We start from the raw sequence: 23,864 nt of genomic DNA, 5'->3' as shown, positions 1-23,864 counted from the left end.
ATTCACCTGAAATCAAGCTTCGAGTAAAATGGACGCTCAGGATGCATAATGACTCTGTTATTGATGATCCACGAATGCATGAAAAGATAATATTATAATCTATCCATTGGCTTTAGTTTGATATTAAAATCACATCGAAGTCAACGAAAATCGTCGAAACAAATCAGCATTGAGAATCTGCGAGGGTGCTCCCACGCTGTCTTTGGGCCGATGGATCGTGTAACGTTTAGACCCATTAGGGGGCACGTCCTGGGAGCTCCGCATCCCAAATACTACATTTAGTCACCATCCCCACGTTAGGTTTTTAGGATTTTTCTAAGATTAATTTTGCCATTGCAGTGTCGATATAGATCCGTTTTTGAAACCTCAACTTTAAGTTCCTAATCAATCATTCATCTGGAATTGAGTTTCTATCTTTCTTGTTCTTGCTTGTGTTGTTCGATTCACACGTGGGGATTAGGCTTATCAACAAGGTCAACCAGGTTGCAGGGTTTGGATCATGTTGATCGAAAGCCGAATCGTGCGTGTCAAGTTTCCACCAAATCGATAGTTATTATCTCCTAACGGAAGATCGGGCATCCTGTTGCCATCACTCTCAGAGCATCTCTCCTTCATCTCCCACCTCTACTTCCATGTACTTTGACTTACCATTTAATTAATGTATATAAGGTAGAGTCTCTGTTAGCAATATATGAAGATAATCCTGGTGCTGCATTTGTTTCCGAACTTAGCACTGTAGAGCTTCTAGGTTTTTCAGTTGTTCTGTTTTCAGATTGCTTAGCTTCTCCTGAATTTTTGGTCATGTGAGTTGATATTAGGGTGGTAGTGGATTCTAACGCGCATCGTGGAGTCGTGTATGGGATGTGTGGGATCAATCCAGATTCTCTACCGTTGTTCAGTAAAGTAGGTGACTTTCTCTACATCCGATGCCATCCATTTGGGATGACACATGCCGTGAACTAGTTGTAATGCACTTGGAGTTTTGGCTTAAATCCAAGGTTGTAAATTGTTTGATTATTTAACTTGATAAGAAACAGAAATTGCAGTAAGCAAGTTCACGGCACCAAAATCCCTGTGCATTCTCTGAAATCCAGTCATCTCTGTTTGTCATCGAGAGTTGAGATCGCCGGTGTTCGGCTAACAGTCTCTCTACCTTCAACATCAGTAAAAGATCATTGTGTTTTAATTACACAGCAAACATACTTAACCGATCGTTAGGCTGTACTATTCAGTGCTAAAATTTGAAAGACCCATGTTCCTTGCGGTGCCCATGTGAATGGTTCTCATCTTGGCATCACCATTCCTGTTCACGTGATGCCCCATCAATTTGTCATATGTATGGAATCAGGTTCTAAAGTTGAAAGGATTGGTTAGTACGTATACGTGTGGATAAGAGTGTAAGTGGGCAGCCCACGAACCCGCTTATAGGTCAATTAAGGGGTAACCCGACGGGCTACCCGTTTAATTGGCCTATAAGCAGGTTGGTGGACCAGTCCACTTACACCGCTACTTGTGGAACAGCTAGCTGGCCAGTTAAAAGGGCCTTTGCTCCTGGATGTGCTGCGTTGTCTTCACGGCGATGTTCAGGAGGGCAGGCATCTCCTTTCTCTGTCAGTTGGGAAAGCATCTTGCAATGAGAGGAGGAAGGAACCGGCTACAAAATAAAATTCAATGCTCGCTCAATACGTCCGTTGGATTCTTTTGCCGCAGTGACGATTCTAGCCAAAGATATCAGGGTCTCAGAAAACTAGATAAAACTTCAGCCTCTATTTTCATCTATTATAATATAAAGACAGCCTGAAAAGAAGGCTCTCTGGAGTCTAGAAATTCCCATATTAATCGAAGGAAAAAAAACGTCGACCGCTAGATTATAGTAAGATTATATTTTAACGGCTTAGATTAACGTGGAGGAATGATGATCTACACATGACATCATGCATATGTTAGAAATATGCCCTAGAGGTAATCCCAGAGATGATCATATTTCATTCTATACATGACACTTATTTATCTATTGGATATCCATGAAAGACAACTTGTATTGATTGGCAATTATGTGAATTGTTTGCGAAACTCGTTACTTCTATAGTTATTCTAAAGTTGTCCTTAGTCTGAGTTGATGACTAGAATATGTATTAGTTGATGACTATGTTTCACAAGTCACGGACATGGAGATGTCAAGTTAATAATGTGGGCATACGTATGACATAATGTTGGACCAACCCATCGTGAGATATTGTAATATTGTCCTATCTTTACATAATGTGTATGCTTTGTCCTTATACCTGAGGTTGTCATATGTTCTCAAGATGTGAACCGACCTACTCAGGGGCTATCAAACGTTAGGTAGTTATAAAAGTAGCTTTCGAGTTTGTCATGAAGCATGTTGTGAAGCATGGTCAATCTAGATAGGATGTAACTTGATAAGAAACAGAAATTGCAGTAACCAAGTTCACGGCACCAAAATCCCTGTGCGTTCTCCGAAATCCAGTCATCTCTGTTTGTCATCGAGAGTTGAGATCGCCGGTGTTCGGCTAACAGTCTCTCTACCTTCAACATCAGTAAAAGATCATTGTGTTTTAATTACACAGCAAACATACTTAACCGATCGTTAGGCTGTACTATTCAGTGCTAAAATTTGAAAGACCCATGTTCCTTGCGGTGCCCATGTGAATGGTTCTCATCTTGGCATCACCATTCCTGTTCACGTGATGCCCCATCAATTTGTCATATGTATGGAATCAGGTTCTAAAGTTGAAAGGATTGGTTAGTACGTATACGTGTGGATAAGAGTGTAAGTGGGCAGCCCACGAACCCGCTTATAGGTCAATTAAGGGGGTAACCCGACGGGCTACCCGTTTAATTGGCCTATAAGCAGGTTGGTGGACCAGTCCACTTACACCGCTACTTGTGGAACAGCTAGCTGGCCAGTTAAAAGGGCCTTTGCTCCTGGATGTGCTGCGTTGTCTTCACGGCGATGTTCAGGAGGGCAGGCATCTCCTTTCTCTGTCAGTTGGGAAAGCATCTTGCAATGAGAGGAGGAAGGAACCGGCTACAAAATAAAATTCAATGCTCGCTCAATACGTCCGTTGGATTCTTTTGCCGCAGTGACGATTCTAGCCAAAGATATCAGGGTCTCAGAAAACTAGATAAAACTTCAGCCTCTATTTTCATCTATTATAATATAAAGACAGCCTGAAAAGAAGGCTCTCTGGAGTCTAGAAATTCCCATATTAATCGAAGGAAAAAAAACGTCGACCGCTAGATTATAGTAAGATTATATTTTAACGGCTTAGATTAACGTGGAGGAATGATGATCTACACATGACATCATGCATATGTTAGAAATATGCCCTAGAGGTAATCCCAGAGATGATCATATTTCATTCTATACATGACACTTATTTATCTATTGGATATCCATGAAAGACAACTTATATTGATTGGCAATTATGTGAATTGTTTGCGAAACTCGTTACTTCTATAGTTATTCTAAAGTTGTCCTTAGTCTGAGTTGATGACTAGAACATGTATTAGTTGATGACTATGTTTCACAAGTCACGGACATGGAGATGTCAAGTTAATAATGTGGGCATACGTATGACATAATGTTGGATCAACCCATCGTGAGATATTGTAATATTGTCCTATCTTTACATAATGTGTATGCTTTGTCCTTATACCTGAGGTTGTCGTATGTTCTCAAGATGTGAACCGACCTACTCAGGGGCTATCAAACGCTAGGTAGTTATAAAAGTAGCTTTCGAGTTTGTCATGAAGCATGTTGTGAAGCATGGTCAATCTAGATAGGATTTGCCCCTCTCTATGTGAGAGAGATATCTCTGGTCCTCTCGAGTGATCGGATCAAGAAATGCATGGTCGTGCTAGGTGAAGTGTTAACCTATTCGAGGATCCGACTCACAACATCGAGAAAGAGAGGTTATCTTGGAGCTAGACCAACTATCGTGAGGCAAAGGGAATAGCTTGTATGTGACGTCGTGATGGTTTGTTTGATATGATCTTTACATGCACATAGGAGTTGACACATCCTGTTAGAGGCCACTATCAACTATTGGACCGAGTAGAAGTACACGGGCCATGACTGTGTGGTGAACCTATAGGGTCGCACGCTTAAGGGGGCGGAAGCCTAATTCGGATAGGATTCTTTTATAGTTCGATAGGAATAAAAGGATGTCCATCCTAACCAATATTATTTTATTACCATGTTTAGTGGCCTGCACAATTATGATCATTTACTGTAGCAAAATTAGACTAATTTTATTTGTTGAATGATTTAAGGGGTGGTAGTTCACAAGCTTTGAGATGTATCTATGGTTCCAAGCATGTGTCGCTCCATGGCACAATTAATATATACTTAAATAATCAAAACAAATAAATAAATATTAAATAAAATTATACTGAAATAGACAATAATTAAGATAAGAAAAAACACATATGTTAGAGTTTAAAGAACAAATGAAATAGAATTAAAACATAACATAACTTAAATCTAGCCACGCAAATGTGTGGGCCGACCTGCTAGTTTATATTTAACATACAATTTTAGGGGAAGGGGGTTTACAGCATGTTCAATGGTAGAGCCCATTATCAAGCCACGTCAGCAGAAAGAACTAATATAAAGGTGTTAACGCTATCGGACCAACCAAAGAACAGTCTTTCAAGCTGACTCTTCATAATTATAAACTAATTAATTTCTCGTTCGCATTCCATCTAATCGGCGCCTCTTAGGCCGCGCTCGGCAAGGAGGGATGTAAGTTAACTTATCCGGTGCGAAAAACGTTGTAATTGTTTAGTACATGATTAATTAATTATTAATTATTAAAAAATGTAAAATACATTAACATGATTTTTAAAACAACTTTCCTATAAAAAATTTTTACAAAAAATACATCGTTTAGCAGTTCAGGAAGCATGCGCGTGCAAGACAAGGGGTTAAGTTAACTTAGGGAGGCGAACACAGCCTTATTATAGTTAGCACGCATACAAAGCATATTTTTTTAGTTGTCTCCTCGTTTCATGCGTCAAAAGTCGATGTTTTGCTAACTCCAGGCAAAACAACTCATTTTTATCTCTCCTATCATCTCTCTCTTCCATGTCAGCGAGCATACAACAATAGAGACGACAATGAGATCCCTTGGTATATGCCCTTAGTTCGAACTCGCATGGTCCTAATGGAGCAGTGGGGACCTGAGACCGTACCACCCCCATGGCAGATACACATGTTGCCCTTTAGAGCATGCACTATACGGTGACATGGCGCGTACCCTCATCCATCCCGATGCGAGATACCCACCCAGCTCGGACTGGGTCACGCTCCCGTCAAGCTCTTTGTGCCCTGCAGAAAAAACAATCGCCTCGTTAAGCTTTTTTCAAATGCAAGCATCTTTTTGTCAGAGCAACCACAACTTTTGCTTGAGAAGGTCAGAGAAGGGAGAAGGAGCAAGCCACGCACAGGCCGCCTCCGACGCGTCGCCGCTGAGAGCTCGCCGCCGAAGACCTCCACTGGCCACTGCGCCGTCAATCTGCACGGCCACGAGCTTCGCCGGCTGCCTCGCCTTAGATCCACACAGCCGTGAGCGCCGCCGGCCGTCGCGCTGTCCATCCACGCGGCCACGAGCCCTGCTGGCTGCCGCGCCGTCGATCCGCGCGGCCTTGAGTGCCGCCCACCGCCGAAGCAGACCGAGGGAGAGCAGGGAGAAAGAGAGAGAGGGAGAGATGAATGCATAAAAAGAGAAAAGTTTTAGTGGGACTCACATTAAGAATGGTGCACTATGGAGCTTGTATCCTATGTGTGGCTTTGTCCTACGTGACATCTCTTTTTTTATGAGAGAGTGGCCTGCATAGTGTATGTCCGTGGTACTTTTTTAGTTATGGAGGCCTCTCTATGTCACCATCCTTGAGCAGGTACCACTGTTTTCTATGTAAAATTTGGTACCTCTTGTTACCTTAGGTACTAGAAGGTACCAAATTTTAAGTTTTACTCTCATCCCTCCTTTTTTATCTTAAGGTACCGGTATCTCGCGGTACCAAATCATTTATGATCGTTGGATCAAACAGTGCACATCCTATTTAGCTAGATCCAATGGTGAGAAACGATTTGGTATCTCGAGGTACTGGTACCTCGAGGTATAAAAGGAAGGATAAGAGTAAAACTCACCAAATTTTACATATAAAACAGTGGTACCTCTTGTACCTTCTTAAGGATGGAAAAAAAACTCTTTTAACAACATATATTGTCTAAAAAATACCAGCAGGATGCTTGCATCGGATCGTTGGTAACGAAAAATTACGGGGCATTTAACTTTTTGTCACTCTTAAAATTGGTTAATAATAAATTTATCACTCATTATATATGATATATACGCTCTGATATGTTAGGTCCAATGATAAATATGTTAATTATTGCCGGTTATGTACGCCGTGTGTCCAGAGCATCTCATTAAAGTAGGAATCACTCTATCTTCTCTCCCACATCGATCGACCACCTCTCTCTCTTCCATCTCCATCCACAGCATCCCCTCGGAGATTAGGGCCTCCGTTCTCTGATCGATCTAGATCGATCCCCCACAACATCTAGATCGGGTCTCGACGAAGGTTAGTGCCGCTAGCTAGCTGCCTGCGATATCATATCATTTCAGTTCTGCAATGTGGAGTAATTAACCGTGTTCCCTCTCCCATCCATGATGCAGAGAAGAGAACGAAGCATCATCTTCAGAGGGAGCAACGATGGCTGAGTTTTTGGTTCGGCCGCTGCTGTCCACGGTGCAGAACGCTTCCAGCTATCTTGCAGGCCAGTACAGGGTGATGGAAGGCATGGAGGAGCAGCGCAAAGCTCTGGAGCGCATGCTTCCACTCATCCTCACCGTCATCCACGACGCACAGAACAGAACCAAACAATCCCAAGTAGGCGCTTGGCTGCAAGAGCTCAAGAAGGTGTCCTACGAGGCGACCGACGTGTTCGACGAGTTCAGATACGAGGCGCTCCGGCGCGAAGCCAGGAGGAAAGGGCACGGCGCTGTAAGCCTCTTCTCCTCTCGTAACCCAATCGTGTTTCGCTACAGGATGGGCAAGAAGCTGCGGAAGATCGTGCAGAGAATCAAGGAACTTGTCGAGGAGATGAATTCCTTTGGGCTCGTACACCGGCAGGAAACACCGAGGCAGTCGAGGCAAACTGATTCAGTGATGCTTGATTTTGAGAAGGATATTGTTAGCAGATCCAGAGATGAGGAGAAGAGGAAGGTTGTCAAGATATTGGTGGATGAAGCTAGCGACAGGGAGCTCACAGTCCTTCCTGTTGTTGGAATGGGTGGTCTTGGCAAGACTACATTTGCACAGCTCATCTACAATGACCCTGAAATCCTGAAGCATTTTCAGCTTCGCAGGTGGTGTTGTGTGTCTGATGAATTTGATGTCGTTAGCATCGCAAACAACATATGTGTGAGCACAGAGAGAAATCGTGAAAGGGCACTGCAAGATCTGCAGAAGGAAGTAAGTGGAAAGAAGTTTCTGATAGTGTTGGATGATGTGTGGAATAGGGATTCTGACAAGTGGGGAAAGTTAATGACCTGCCTTAAGCAGGGCTCCAGGGGCAGTGTGGTACTAACAACAACTCGGGATGTCAAAGTCGCTACAATTATGGCTACCAGTGAAGTTGAAGTGTATAATCTTGGTAAGCTAGGAGAAGTGTATTTGAAGGAAATAATCCAAAGTAAAGCAATTGGTTTGCCAGGAAGTGATGAGCATTTGGAAGTTCTTAATAAAATTGTTCAGAGATGTGATGGCTCTCCTTTAGCTGCAAAATCCTTTGGCTCTGTGTTGTCTAGCAGGAGTACTGTACAAGAATGGAAGGATATATTAGCCAAAAGTAACATTTGCAATGAGGGGGAGGACACAATTTTTCCTATACTTCGTCTCAGCTATGACGACTTACCATTTGACATGAAGCAATGCTTTGCTTTCTGTGCTATATTCCCAAAAGATTATGTGATTGATGTGGAGACTTTGATTAAGCTATGGTTGGCACATGACTTCATACCATTACAAGAGGATGACAATCTAGAATCGGCAGCCGAAGATATCTTCAAGGAGCTAGTTTGGAGGTCATTTTTTCAAGATGTAAAGAAATCTTCTATATGGACCACATGCAAGATACATGATCTTATGCACGACATTGCTCAATCTGTTATGGGAAAAGAATGTGTCAGCATAGCTGGAAGGTCCAATTTTATAAGTCTGTTATCAGAACATCCTAGGTATCACTTTCACTCATCATACAAAGAGACTGTTCTCTTAGATGACTTTATGAGAAAACAATCTCCAACTCTCCGGAGTTTATTGTTTGAACGATGGTTTAATTACTTCAGCACATCACATTTATCCAAGTGCAGTTCTCTGCGAGCACTGAAGCTCCTACGATGCAGCGAATTCTTACCAATCGGGCACCTTCAGCACCTAAGATATCTCAATATCTCATCAAACAGTTGTATCAAAAAGCTTCCTAAAGATATATGCATACTCTACAATCTACAGACTTTGGTCCTCTCTTATTGTAAAAATCTTGTCGAACTTCCAAAGGATATGAAGTATATGAAAAATCTGCGACACCTTTATACGGATGGATGTCCAAAATTGAAGTACATGCCTCCGGACCTTGGACAGTTAACTTCCCTGCAGATATTAACATCTTTTGTGGTGGGAGCTAGGTCTGGTTGCAGTAACCTTAGAGAATTGCGTACCTTAAACCTTTGTGGCAGGCTACAGTTATGTGGCCTAGAAAATGAAAAGGAAGAAAATGCGAAAGCAGCCAATCTTCGAAACAAAGAGAAACTTACACATTTGTCTCTTGAGTGGAATAGCAACTGCCATCTTGAAGGAACAAATTCCCCTTATAAGGTTCTTGATGCTCTTAAACCTCATCACAGGCTGCAGATGCTTAAGGTAATTTCCTATACAGGCAGTTCTTTTCCAGCATGGATAACAGACCTTGGTGTCCTGCAAAACTTGATAGAGCTCCATTTAGAGGGCTGTACAATGTGTGGAGAATTTCCTCAGTTCATTCGTTTCAAGTTTCTTCAGGTTCTTTATCTGAGTAGACTTGATAACTTGCAAACCCTATGTCGCGAGGAAGGAAGACAAGGAACAGAACAAGCATTTCATCAGCTTGAGAAGGTTGTCATCAACATCTGTCCAAAGTTTCAAACATTGTGCTCTGGTGTGGCATCCACTGCATTTCCAGAACTAAAGGAAGTCAAGTTAATGGATTTGGAGAGCTTTGAGACATGGGTGGCAATGGAAGGGAGGCAAGGTTACATGCCAACATTTCCTCTGCTTGAGGAGGTTGAAATCAACAAGTGCCCAAAATTGACAACTCTACCTGAAGCACCAAAGCTCAAGATTTTAAATCTAAATGAAAACAAAGCGCAGCTGTCCTTGTCATTGCTTCAATCCAGCTATATATCCTCATTGTCCAAGCTAAGATTGGAAATAGATGACAAAGAAACAACCCTGCAGCTGCTTGATCAGATCCACGAATCATCTCTCTCAGAAATGGAGTTAACACATTGCAACATTCTCTTCCCCTTGAGCCCATCACAGTCAAAAATGAGGATCTGGGAATGGCTTGGACAACTTGTTGAGCTGAAAATCGACTCCTGCGATTCGCTCATCTACTGGCCAGAAGAAGAGTTCCTATGCTTGGTATCCCTGAAGAAATTGACCATCAAGGAGTGCTATAACCTAATTGGCCGTCCTACCCAGGTGACAGGAAATCCAACTCTCCTGCCACATCTCACATCGCTTTATGTTTCTAAGTGTGTCAGGTTGAGAGAGCTCTTTGTTCTTCCACCATCTATCAAATATATTACAATTAATGACTCCATTTGTCTTGAGAGCTTCTCATTCCCCTCCTATCATCTGCCATGCCTAGAACGTCTAAGTTTCTGGAATTGTCGTTCAGTGGTAACACTTCAGAACCTACCACCATGCCTTATGCTGTCCATTGATGCATGTTGGGAGCTTCAATCGCTGTCAGGGCAGCTGGATGAACTCAAGCATTTGGGCATTGTACGCTGCAATAAACTGGAGTCACTGAATTGCTTGGGAGAATTGCCATCACTGGAACATCTTGACCTTAAGATGTGCAAACGTCTAGCATCGGCGCCATGTGGCCCAAGGAGTTACTCATCTCTTTTGAGTATTACAATCCAAGACTGCCCAAGAATGAATATGAAGAAGGTATATGAGTGGCTCCGGCCACGGCTGGATAGCCTTGAGGAAAGAGACCTGTCACATGCTCATACAAGAGTAATTTATGAAGGTACACTCCATTGCTAGCATTTTCCTTCTTTTTCCGTTTTTCGTTTCTTTTACATAGATGAATAGATTTTATGTTCCTGTGCCAGTGTATATCTGCACTCAAAGTTCCAATCATCAGGCCCTGTGTTTTATAACTGAATAAGATAGAAATTGTGTTTCTTGGTTAAAGAGATTCTAGTCTAACCTTGATCGAACAAAGGTTCGTTCCACCAAAACCATAGGAGCTCCATCACTGTTTATTGACAAGTTTGTGTCTACCTGTGAGGTGTGCTATGTGACTGCATTTGTAGCTTCCTATAATATTCAACATAATTTAGTCGGTGTCGATACCATGCATGAAATGAGCATTTTTTTTATCCTCGAGAAACTATTATAAGGAAGCACTGTTTTTTATATAAAATTTGGTACTTTCTAGTATCTAATATACTAACAGTGGTACCTCTTAGTACCTTCTCAAGGATCGTAATATCGCTCGCATGGAATAGTTCCTTTCCCTCTGTACTCCATTTTATTTTTTCTCTTTTTCTGCAGTTTATTTCGATTGTGAGATATTATCTAAAAAAAATTCGGTTGTGAGACTGACATTTATTTTTCATGCTACAGAGTCTAAATGCCCGACACTAAAATCATGGAAATATGCTATTACTCGCCGTTGGTGAGCCCAAGCACGTCAGTGATGACCTGAATTTAAAAATTTCAGGAGACCATTAAGGTTTGTGGAACGAGATTTGCTCCGGTTTAACAAAAAATATCTCGAGGTACCAAATCATTTCTTATCATTAGATCTAGCTGAGTAGGATGTGCATTGTTAGATCCAACGATCAGAAACAATTTGGTACCGTGAGGTATCTTGAGGTAATTTTTTAAAAAAGCTCTATCAATAATAGTACATAAAACAATCAGTTCTACCAGAGCAATTTTACAGTCCAATAAAAAGTAACAAAAAATACCTCAAAGATATCACACTTTTTAGTATAAAAAGAATGGTATCTTGAGGTACCAAAAATTTGTACTAAAATTCTTGGTACCTTTAGATACTTTTCAAGGATGATAAAAAAGCCGTTATTGATAAGTGTGTGTATAACTTTGTGATGCCTCTGAATTAATTTTATGTATTATGTTAAAGGATGTACTATATGTATTTCTCTAATCTTCTACATAGTTTGGTGAAAGTTGACACCATGCAAGGATATGGTGTACAGGTGTTATTCCTTTTTCCTTGGGTACATTGCCTAAACGCCCTACACTAAGGGACCGAAAATCGTGGAAATATATGGTGCTTTTGCTGGCTGTCGGTGAGCTGGTGCACGTCACTGATGACCTGAATTTAGAGAGATCAGGAGACAAAGGTGGTGATGGTTTCGTTTTTTATATGGATAAATTCAAACAATATATTTGCAAATAAAAAATAATTTATAAATAAAACTGTTATATGTATATTCTTAGTGATCTAAGAGCCAAGACTGAAAAATAAACTTTAATTAAAAAATTTCAAAATCAACTCTAAATTTAAGATTAAAAATTTAAATTTTGCTCTATAAATATAAGCAGAAGCGAAAAGATATCGGCGAAATGTTGGTCGAACTGATTGTTTTCATCTCGATGCGTTACTTCCTGCAGGATTGCTCCCGTTCATACAAACAATCAATAGGCAGCTCCGAGTATATTCAGTATCTGTCCTGTTGAAGGAAATCTCTGATGTATATTTTTAGTTTATTTGAGTATTGTATGTTATGACTAATGAAGCAGCTTGAGGAACTCGGTTTTCGGCAGAGTAAATTCAAAATTTCGACCTTGTCTGAACAATTACTCCTGTATCCATGTGGTACAGTGGTAGTATTCTGTATTTATCTTGTCTGAACATATATACCTCTATACTTGTTGTATGTCACCGGTACTGGCTTGCTTTTTGTGGTAACGCATACAGTTGGAGGTATAATTAATCTACTATATTTTGCATGTACTGTCAGTGTCAGAAGTAGGTCGACTAATGGACTGGATTGAGATAGATGGAATGGGTCGGATTTAATAATGGATTAGCTTTGGGTGGGTCTAAATGGGTCGATTTAGAAGTTGGGTCTAAATGGATTGGTTTTTGCATTGGTAGAGTTTTCTTGGTCTGAAGTAAACTGAACCCCTGGGACCAATCCATTTTCTTGACCATGGTTCATAGCTTCCTCCTCTTCCGACACACTGCCTGCAGTGGCTACATCGAGACGCCACAATATGTATGCTTCATCTCGCTTGCAGGCACAAGCAAGAAGCATCAAGCTGCTGCTCCCGTTCCTGCTCTACTTTGGGCACAGCTGCGTGTAACGAAAGAGTATTGTGTAGATGGCCATAAGTCCAGAGGCCTGATGACCCAGCCCAACACGACACGATACGAGTGGTGCTAGGCCTATGCCAGTCTGGGCCAACAGTTGGGCCGATGTATAGTCCTGCCAATGGATTGAAGTCCACCCCTCATCCACTCTAACCCAAAGCTTGTCATATTATTTTACCAGCCCAAACCAATCCACAAAATTATTTTCTAAACCAAATCTAGCCCAAACCGCATGCTCCTTTCACCCATACCAATCTAACCCATAAGTTAAACCCACATGTCAACCCATGGATCCTACCTTCAAACCAACATCTACCCTTCACAAGTTCCTGTTAGAGAGAGAACGGGAGATTGAAGAAGAGAAGCAGCAAGAAACAAGAACCTGCCGCTTGCTGCCTCTTGCTGCCGCCTGTCGCCTGTCTGCTACCTGCTGCCCCCTTGCTCACGCTGACCCCGTCCAGTCGCCGAGAGGGAGGGGTAGGACTGAATGAGTCAAGGCTCAAGGGACGCCGACGCCGACGAATCCATCCGCTGGGAGGGAGCGAGAGAGGGAGGGCAGAGGGGACGGCAACGCCGGCGAGTTCCCAACTACGGCGGCATCGGCTAACCCAATAACCCTAGGGGGAGGTTGGGACGATTGGGCAGCCTGCAGGCTGTAGTTCATGGACTACACCCATGGATTGCTCACTTTGTTAGCCCGCATTCGATCCAGCTCAAGCCGCAATTTTCAACGAACCAAACCAATCCGATCCAAACTAAAATCTTAGCCTACTTCAACCCATCCAACACAATCCAAATAAACATCCAACCCATTTAAACCAAATAGACCCGCTCCACTAGCAGGCCTACCGATGTATTGGCACGATGGGCCAATCTAGCATTGTTTGGTGTAAAGAGAAAGTGGAGGAGCATGATGAGTCGTCATGTCTTCGGATCGTCCTAGCATGACCTGAGTCTTATTGGACCGTGACTATGCCGACAGATTTTGGCTCCGCCCGGTCATGCCTAGACTAGACGGCCTGGCAATATATATAGTACCACGCTGATTAAAGAACAATATCTTGCCGCTCCACCGGTTGGCCTGGCAATATATATAGTACCACGCTGATTAAAGAAGCCACTCCACCGGTGAAGAGCAAGGCAGCATTTGATGGACAACTCTGTGGGGAGAAACTTTAGCTCCGTCTCCGACGTTGCATCCATGGACGAGTGCCTTGCGACGATGGTATCACCCATCCATGAAGACGAGAACGTACGTACTGACATGCTCCCAGCGCAGAGGTGATGATGCTTGATGCCGCCGTGCCACCGAAAGCCGCCGCCACCACCATGTCGGTACCTGCAGAGGCGCGCCGAAGAGGGTGCAGGATCAGCTCATCCTCCATTCCATTGGTGCGTCCCCTCCCCGAAGCTGTAGATCAACCTGCAAAGGGGGCGGGACGGGCTGGCCCGTCCCCTATACCCTCTGGCCCAGTTTATTTTGGAGCCCTGACATGCATGCCCCTATATCTGGTGACACCATGGCCGGCCCTTTTAAGTTTGTGGCGGGCCCGTTATGTGCCAATACAATGCGTGTATGGCGTAGGAGTGGTTCAGACATTCAGAGTTAATCCTTGCTTTGGAAGTTTTAGCTGAACATAAAAAAACACCGGAGTAACATTGTGAAGATTTAACCGTGAATTTGACAGAATATGGCATAAAAATAGAAGAACGTTCATCACCAAATATACGTTCAGGTAGTAGAACGGTGCTGATCAATTGATATCCACAAGTCCAAGGATTCCTTCAGAAACTAACATGTAAATTCAGATTTTTTAGTAACAAGCAGCTAAAGAATCTGACAAAAAGAAGATCACCCACTTATTCATTGTCCGATAAAAAATTCCCAGCATTTCTGGCCAGTGCAAATCTGCACTCTACAAGGAAATTTTCGTTACTTGAAAGAGAAAAAAGAAAAAAAAAAGAGCAAGAAATCACTAATCACTCCCCACAACGTTGCCGCCACATGCAGAGAAAAGAGCACAGCTTTGCTCTACCAACCAATCTATCCGTTCATCCATCCATGCAGGGATTTGGTTCGTACTACCTCCGAAGCCAACAGTCGCCACCACTTGTGCGTCTTCCGGACTCCGGAGCACTCGCCGGGAGTAGCCGCAGCCTCAATCCATGGTGGAGCTCGCGTCGCCACGGAGCAAAGAACCTGAAGCTGCCGCCGCCATGCGAGCAAACCCTAAATGCGATGAGTCGACCTAAAGAAATGTGTGGCATGGGTCGGCCCTAGGGTCAATTAACTCCTGGACCCATTGTGCCCTAAAACTAAATAGGCCAGCCCACTACCCTTTTGGTGCCAAAAATTTAGAGCCGACCCGTGGACCTAATGGGCTGACCCGCCCCATTTGCAGGCGGAGCTGTAGTTGCAGCTGATAGCAAATGTGTATCGCCCGCGCGCTAACGATTTCTTTTGGATTCGGTTGGTTTGGATCCGATTAGCTATGTTAACTACTCGGGATCGTAGAGGGGAAATGGTAGTAGTAGCTAGGTAGTATTTCAATCATCAACTGATTGCTGATACAACTCGCCGATCCAACCGGATCGTCGCCGCCGGCGTCAACACCACCAGCCAGTTCCAAGCCAACCCTCTCTCTCGCTGTTCTCTACTTTTAACACACGCCACTCGACAGCACAAGACAGCTCAGCGCCACACACGCGCTGCCAACTGGCAAAGTCTTTACATGCTTTAGACCCAGTCAGGCCCGACATAACGACGATTCGGCCTGCTCTCCCGTTTGGCGCGCTTGCCGTTTTCCTGTAGCATTTCCGATACCTTCGCTTGCTTCAGCTGCTGCGCGTACTCAGGTTCCTTGACAATTCCCTCATCTTGAAATTCGGCTTGACCCCAAGCCGACGCAGCCGGAAAACGCGACGAAGATCGGCCATATCCTGGAGCAAAGCCAATACTGGAGCAGAGACCAAAGCCTGTTTCAGAGTTTGAAATGCAGTATCTAGTTCGGCGGTCCCCTTAAAAGGAACCCATTTCTTCAACAGTTGGATTAGGGGTTTGTTGATAACCCCAAAATCTTTGACAAATTTGCGGTAATAACCAGCAAGGCCCAAAAATCCTCTGAGTTTCTTAACAGTGATAGGAATTGCCCAATTCAGAACATCCTGAATCTTCTTAGGGTCAGTAGAAACACCCTTGTCACTGATGATATGTCCCAAGTACCCAATTTGTTGCTGAGCAAAGGCACACTTGCTCAATTTGACCTTCCACTGATGCTGTTGAAGTAACTGCAATATGTGTTGGATAACACCAGACTGCAGCATTTCAAAAATTTGTTTCTCAATCTCATCTTTGAGTGCTGGACTATATCTAGAAGGCCGAAGATTGACAGGCACATCATTTGCAACTAGTGGTATGGCATGATCACAATTTCTTTCAGGAGGGAGTCCATGAGGTTCATCAGACACCTCCTGAAACTGATCTAAAATAGGCTGAACGCAACTGGGAGTATAAGAGTCAGATATTGTTTCAATGGTGGACAATTGCACCATACACATGACAGAACCAGATTTAACCATGCCCTGCAATTGATCGATAGATATGTGCTTGCAATGGTCAGTCTGGCTATCTATGCCTTGTAAGTGAATACTTCTGCCCATTAACTGGAAGGTTAAAGATTTGTTCACCCAGTCAATTTGCATGGGGCTGTGTTGTTCAGCCAATCCATTCCCAATATAGTGCCATAACTTCCCAGAGGCAACAATCTAAAGTCACTTCTGAAACTGTGTCCTTGCATCCACCACAAACAACCTGGAATATATTGGAAACAGTCCAGTCGACCTCCATCTGCCACTTTCACTTGCACTGTGATAGGCAATTGTTGCAATTCCTGCAACTTAGCACCAATATGTTCAGAAATGAATGAATGAGTACTTCTAGAGTCCACAAGCATTAGTATTTTTGCTGGGCTAGCCAGGTCCACAAGCATTAGTAATTCCATGTTTTGTATCCAGCCTCTCATTCTTATAGATTGAGATGATTCTGTGCCAGCTATAGCTTGAGGGGAAATAGCCATCAATTCATTTTCTTCAGATTCAGGGGCAGTGAGACATAACTGTTCTTCTTCCAAATCTGGAGTCAGGGCACCCAACAATTCTTCCACCACATGAAGTTGTATGGTACTGGCACACTTATGATCTCTACCCCACCTCTCACCACACACACAAAACACAGACCCTTTGCTCGGCGATATGCCTTGAGAGCAGCTAACTTTTCTTCCTTGGCTTTAGCAGTTTCAAACAACCTTCTGTCTTCAGAATTTGGTAGTGCCGATCCCTTGGCACCAGAATTCGGGCCAGCTGGTAGTGACAGCCTCGGAGCAGACCTGACATATACATCGGACTCTGGTTTCCTAATTGCCAACTGCATATTACCCTCCAATGCTTCCTCCTGCAACAATGCTAAAGCACAAGCAGAATCCAAATCCTGTGGACGGTGCACCATTACCACTGTCCTGATATCACTTCTCAAACCCTCCACAAAAGTAGTGACAAAATAAATGGGACTAGCTGCATTATCATAAGCTAATAACTGATGCATGATAAGATCAAATTGCTCCACATAAGCTAACACTGATGAAGTTTGTTTAACATGAATCAGTTGACGAATCAGGGCCTGATGCTTATCCTTAGCAAATTTAGCACACACTTTCTCACATAATCCCAGCCAGGAAATATCCTCCACCTCATGTAAAACTGACTGAAGCCAGAATGCAGCTAACCCAGTAAAATTTAATGTAGCCACCTTAACCCAATGTGCTGGATGAACTCCATAGACATCAAATAATTTCTCACAATTATCTCTCCACATCTGAGGGTTATCTCCAGCAAATTGAGGACAAGTCATAGGAGGAATAGCAGATACTGGAATACCCGAATCATACTGTGCAGAAGTGGTTCAGAAATTGAAATTCTGCTTACCATACAAGAAGGGTGAGGAAAACTCGTTGTTCTGGAAAGGATTTTCAGGTTGATCTCGAGTTGGAGAACGGTTGACGTTGATCTCCAGCTGTTCAACCTTGGAGTTCAGAATGATCAGCGCAGCTCCTAGTTCATCCACCTTCCTCTCCACCGCTGGAAGCTTGGTCTCTACGGCACGCTTCAGATCAGCGAAATCTGCCCGACTGCGCTCTTCTGCTTCCACTCGTTTCCGTTCGTTAGCTTCGATCACCCGCAGAAGTGCATCCAACTTCTCGTCCTACGCCATGATCTTAGCTGCTTGCTTCGTTACGTAGCGTGGCTTCTCCAGGATTTTCAGACAACACGCTCAGCTCCGAGTTCATCTACCGGCGAGAGGCAAGTTTACTTTTTGCGGAGATCGATCGGAGATCGTCTCCAATCCTCCCGCGGAATTACGATTGAACCAAAAGATTTGCGAGCGTGCTAGCTCTGATACCAAGTTGTTAACTACTCAGGATCGTAGAGGGGAAATGGTAGTAGTAGCTAGGTAGTATTTCGATCATGAACTGGTTGCTGATACAACTCGCCGATCCAACCGGATCATCGCCGCCGCCGCCAACGCCACCAGCCAGTTCCAAGCCAACCCTCTCTCTCGCCGTTCTCTACTTTTATACACACGCCACTCGACAGCACAAGACAGCTCATCGCCACACACGCACTGCCAACTGGCAAAGTCTTTACATGCTTTAGACCCAGTCAGGCCCGACATAACGACGATTCAGCCTGCTCTCCCGTTTGGCGCGCTTGCCGTTTTCCTGTAGCATTTCCGATACCTTCGCTTGCTTCAGCTGCTGCGCGTACTCAGGTTCCTTGACACTATGCACTTGGACTGGATTGGTTGGGGTTTTACATATGACATGACTAATCGATCTTGATTGATTTGGCCACAGTGCAACGCAAATATAATAATGAAATGGACGGGGGCCGGCGGGTTTGAACCGGATTCATATGCTTTGTTATTCATTCTAACTACAAAATATTTGGAACTTCTAGTTGCGTGTCATGTATGTGTACATACTAATTATATAATTAAAGACCGAAAGTGTCCAAATGTTATGTATCATCTTAATATAATTGACCGAATTTTTAGTATCATCTTAGCTAACAATGAATTTCATCCGTTAGAGGTTATCGCGGTCGGCTGACCCTGACGGATGCCTCTGGAGCTCAATAAAAGTTTCAATCATCTTTTAAGAAGGCAATCACATTTGATTCTAGTTTCTTTTTTCTTTTTTCACTTTTGTTAGTTAAAACAAAAATCTGTTTTATAAAATCTTTCCCTAGTGTAATATATATATACTGAAATATACTTCATTGCATTTAGTTTAAAACTGTTCCATTTGTCAACCTTGCTTGTATATATCGTGTGAATGATCTTTTCATACACTAGTTATTCATTGTTTAGGCCTGCCCAAGATCATAAAAATTCCTAGATTCACCACAATGATGTGAGATCCTCCATCTGCTGTCGTAACTTATTTCCTCAGCTAAGTCTGTCCTTTTGTGCATTATTGCCTAGCTTAGGATAATTCAGATTTCATTTTTCCGAATAAATTTGCAATGTGATTTTTTTTTTTTTGCAGAGCTGCCATGACCTAGCTGTGAATCGTTTGCTTCCACTGTCCCATTAGTTATTGTACAAAACGATTAACTTCCTTAATGACTTGAATGGATAGGAAGACTTGATTAATTCCATTTGCCAATGAAATGGTAAATTTCAATTTTATGTTTTCATTTCAACTTGTGAGTTGGTTTCGTTAGATACTTAGAATAAAGTAATTTTATACTAGGACTTTCATTTGAATTAGATGGCTCCTTTCCTTCAAAATTTGTGTAAAAATTCCTTTGTTCTAAGAAGACCTTAACCTTCAAAAATCCATAAATTTCACTAACTAAACACCACTCATAAGTCATAAAGCGTATGATCTTCAGGATTCTAGTCATGATGATTCAATGAAACAAACTTTCCCCAAAGTACTATATTATTATTCATTAATTGTTCCATTATTTAAAAAAATATTATTGACTGTTCCAAAGTGAAACCAAGAGCTCTGCGAAAATGAACGCCATTGCCGGCGATCACCTGTGACTCCATCGGTGCCGGGAAGACGGCGAGTGAACCGCGCCGGCGCCGCGCCGCTGCTTCTTGTGGCCACCACCACCACCGCGCGGCCATGACTGCAGCTGTCCCAGCGAATTGCGCTCGACTCCCTCCTCCGGCGACGGATGGTCTCCTCCGGCAGAAGGCCGTCGAACGTTAACGGCGGGACGCGGACAAGTAAATGCTTCAGCCACCGTGAGCAGAAAGAGACGATGAATGGTTGATCGTTCGAGCTCCACCGATCGACCAGCCATGAGTTCTCCGGCCAAAAGGGAAGAACGCAGCACGGTGTTTCGCTCATGGACGCGAACTGCGCCGCGCCGTACCTCGCCGTCGACGTCGACGGCTTCGGAGGTACGGTTAGCTTGTACCTCTCCATCCAGCTCCTCTCCGGTGTCGCTTCGTCGGTGATCTTCCGCTGGGCAACTAGGTGCTCGGGCCTGGGCTTCCAGAGCGCGGCATCGCGCTCCGCGACGAGGCGGCGAAGCCCGGTGCAGGTGCACTCGACCCTCGCGAGGTCGTCGCCGCCGGCGAGCCTCTCCAGGATCGCGGCCTTGAGGTCGCAGGGGAGCGACATGAAGCTGGGATCGGGCACCAGCGGCACGCCGCTGTTGGCGCACAGGTCGACGAGCACGCGCCGGAACAGCTTCTCGGTGAGCGCGCCCCAGAGCGCGGCGAGCCGCGCGTCGCGCGTCAGGGCGCGCGCCGTGTCGTCCAGCCCACCGGAGAGGAGCCGCGCGGCGGCGAGCGCGTCGAGATTGACCCAGTACGTGTCCAGCCACGGCTTCCCGGACTCGACGCACACGTACAAGACGAGGCTGCGCCCCTGCGCGCACAGCCTCAGCGCGACGGTGGCGGCGTCCGGCCGGTGCAGCAGCTGCGGCGCGGTGTACCGGAGGGTTAGCCCGGAGGCCGTCCGGCCCACCTGCGTCGGTAGCCGGAAGGGGTTGTACCGGTCGGCTCCGGCGGCCAAGAAACCGGCCTCGAGAAAGGCAGCGTGGGCGAGGATAACGAGGCGGCCAAGGCGGCGCTCGGCGGCCCACCGGTCGCCGTCGACGACGCCGTGGAGGGGAGAGCGGTTGGCCATGGCGAAAACGGTTGGTGCGACGATGCGAGAGCGAGACTGCAGGTTGGAGTAGTTGCACAGTTCAGTGCGAATTTCGTGGTTTTTTAGAACGGTTCTTCTTGACCAAATTGAACTGGACGGATCAGTCATTACTTCTGGACCATAAGATTTACGCTAGTATTTAAACAGAGTGATTACTAGTCTGGGAAATCAGATCTGTACTCCGATCTTATTGTCTTAGCAGTGATGGTTTGACGGTATATTTATAAATAAAAAATATTTTTTAAAAAAAAACTTTATATTTACGTATTCTTATCGACCTAAGGTCGAAAAATATTACACTGGGCCATCCACTTTCTCTAAAAAATATTACAGCGGCGTCATGAACAAAGCAGAGCAAGATATGGTCCAATGGCCGGTGATAACCAAGTTTCCATCGCTATCGAAATATCATAAGAAAAGCCATAAAAAGTTCAAAGGAAGTTGGAGAACGCCGGATAAAAAACAAAACTATGTATGTCCTTCCGTCAAAATTTATGAAAAGTTAGTATGGAATCAGATTGCAAGTTGCTCCTATTTAATTTATCGTCATAAGCTTTTTCAATACATGGTTGGACATATCTGACTAAAGTAATCCAAAAAGAAAAATCGGAGTTCTTAAATAGAATCCACTAGGCGCTAAGCATAGTTTACTACTCCAGAGTGTTTGCCACTAGCCCTTCTGATTTACTTCATCCATTGGAAAATATTACCTGGGTGGTAAAAGAAACATCATATAAAAGTAATCCCTGCATCCCTAAATATTTGACGCCATTGATTTTTTTATACATGTTTGACCGTCTGTCTTATTTAAAAAATTTACTTAATTATTAATTATTTTTATATCATTTTGTGTATTTTTAAATATATTTTTATGCATATATATAGCTTTACATATTTGACAAAATATTTTGAATAAGACGAATAGTCAAACGCATATAAAAAAATCAACAGCGTCAAATATTTAGGGACGGAGGTAGTACATATATCATTAGTAGTGAAACCAGCATTATATATATCAAAAGACAATAAAATATGAATCATTATTATTATTTTCACATTAAACCTATACATGATCTGTATATCATGTATAGTTGTCATCATAAGAAGCCAATGCAATATACCATGTCACAGGCAATCCTAAGCCATTTGAGTGTGTTACATATAAATATCAATCTTTGGATAAAGAGTTACTTTTCCATATTTATGAGTGTCGTGCTCCCCTCATGTTCACCTACCTTTTATTAGTATATATAATCTCGTACATATGTATTATTATCACTCTCTCACGAGAAAATATGAACTAAATGGGAGACAATTGCATAATCCAACTGTAGAACTAATGTTGAACAAGCACATAATGTTTGGATTCCATGATGGTAAATCTCATTTCCTATAAAATTTTCTACGAAATGTTGTTTTTGCAAAAGTAATTTAGAAGGCAAATTATCAATTTGATATGCCCGTTTTTACCTGAAAAAGTTTATACTCTAATTATTACAATGATAAGTTTAGTAAATATCTCAGCAAAGTCGGGTTATTTCCTAGCTGTATATGGTAGTTGTTACTCCGCCATTTCAGCGTACTGGTCAGTCTTGCACTCAAATATTTTGTCAAAATGCTTGTCATTCTGACAATCGAAAATATTTTAATACTTACTTTAGAAATTTGATTCGGATGTATTTAGTGAGTTTATAATCTAATTTGTCAGACCTCCTTGTTTGGGATATGCTGAAGTGGTCAGTAAATTGAAATAGATGGAGTAGTGTCAAAAGATCTACAGTTTGAATCTTGGAATACATGCGCATCTTTTTTTTTTCTCCAATGAAGGGAGTAAATGATTACATAGTTTTTAACACCAGGAACAATTTTAGTGCATCTTGCCTCGAAAAAAGAGAACAACAATTTAGTGGATTTGTAATTTAACGATTAAGCTCTAATGAATTATATGAAGGTCATATCTGCTACTCGATCGGGAGTTCAGACACCACTTGGTCAAAGATCCAGGTACCATTGATTTTCATTTTCAGACGTTGATCTCAGCACATGCAAATAGAAATAAGGCACAAGTTAAGTACATCGTCGTCGGTCACCGGTGCTTCCATCGGAACCGGGATGACGGCGAGTGAACCGCGCCGGCGCCATGCCACTGCTTCTTGTCGCCACCACCTATTAGCTCCAGTGCGTGGCCATGGCAATGGCGGGCATCCCTTCGCATTGTTCTCAACTTCCTCCTCCGACGACGACGAGGGACAGTCTCCTCCTCCGGCGGCTCCGGCGAGTCGAACACCTTATGAAATGGAACAAATGAATCCCTACGCCGTGAGTGATCTTCCCACTCCTCACGCCATGGAAGATCATCCCACGGGTCAAGAATCGTTGCTACTCCGTTCTTGGCCACGATGCGCACCGGAACACCTCCCCAACCGATAACCCATCTCCGCTTCGGCGGGGCAGGTCGCCACCCCGTCGTCGTCTCCGCCATGTACCTCTCCTTCCAGCTCATGTCCTTCTCCGGCGTCGCTTCGTCGGAGGCGGATTCGGATCCCGCGATCTGCCGCTGGACAGCCAGCGCCTCGTACCGGGGTTTCCAGAGCGCGGCGTCGTGGTCCGCGACAACGCGCCGGAGTCCGGTGCAGGTGCACTCGACCCTCGCGATGTCCCCGGCGAAGGGGAGCCTCGTCAGGATCGCGGCCTTCACCTCGCCGGGGAGCGACATGAAGGAAGGCGACAGCGTCACGCCGTTCCTGGCGCACAGGGCCACGAGGACGCGCCGGCACAGCCGGTCGGTGAGCGCGCGCCAGAGCGCGGCCGTCCGCGTGTCGCGCCTCAGCGCGCGCGCCGTGTCGTCCAGCCCGCCGGCGAGGAGCGGCGCGGCGTCGACCGCGTCCACGCCGCAGGTCCAGTACGTTTCCGACGACAGACTCCCCAACACGGGGGTTCCGGCGATGCACACGTAGAAGACGAGGTATCGCCCGTAC

General features: G+C 44.1%; 1 protein-coding gene across 2 annotated transcripts; it reads left to right on the top strand.

The window, feature by feature from the left end:
• The first annotated feature begins 6,498 nt into the window (after nt 1-6,498).
• Nucleotides 6,499-12,288, top strand: LOC102719900 (putative disease resistance protein RGA4). Of its 2 annotated transcripts, none has more exons than XM_040528138.1 (5): nt 6,499-6,615; nt 6,711-10,336; nt 10,939-11,047; nt 11,538-11,684; nt 11,956-12,288. In XM_040528138.1, exons 2-3 carry the CDS (start codon nt 6,748-6,750, stop codon nt 10,992-10,994), a joined length of 3,645 nt encoding a protein of 1,214 aa, XP_040384072.1. In that variant the 5' UTR covers nt 6,499-6,615; nt 6,711-6,747; the 3' UTR covers nt 10,995-11,047; nt 11,538-11,684; nt 11,956-12,288. The 2 variants fall into 2 exon arrangements, with proteins under 2 accessions (XP_040384072.1, XP_040384071.1); XM_040528137.1 differs by having other exon boundaries at nt 10,939-11,093.
• Nucleotides 12,289-23,864: the final 11,576 nt, after the last annotated feature.

This window comes from Oryza brachyantha, chromosome 10, assembly GCF_000231095.2.
Source record: "Oryza brachyantha chromosome 10, ObraRS2, whole genome shotgun sequence".
Classification (NCBI taxonomy): domain Eukaryota; kingdom Viridiplantae; phylum Streptophyta; class Magnoliopsida; order Poales; family Poaceae; genus Oryza; species Oryza brachyantha.
Note: the sequence above shows the minus strand (reverse complement) of the source record. Positions and strands in the feature narration are given on the sequence as shown.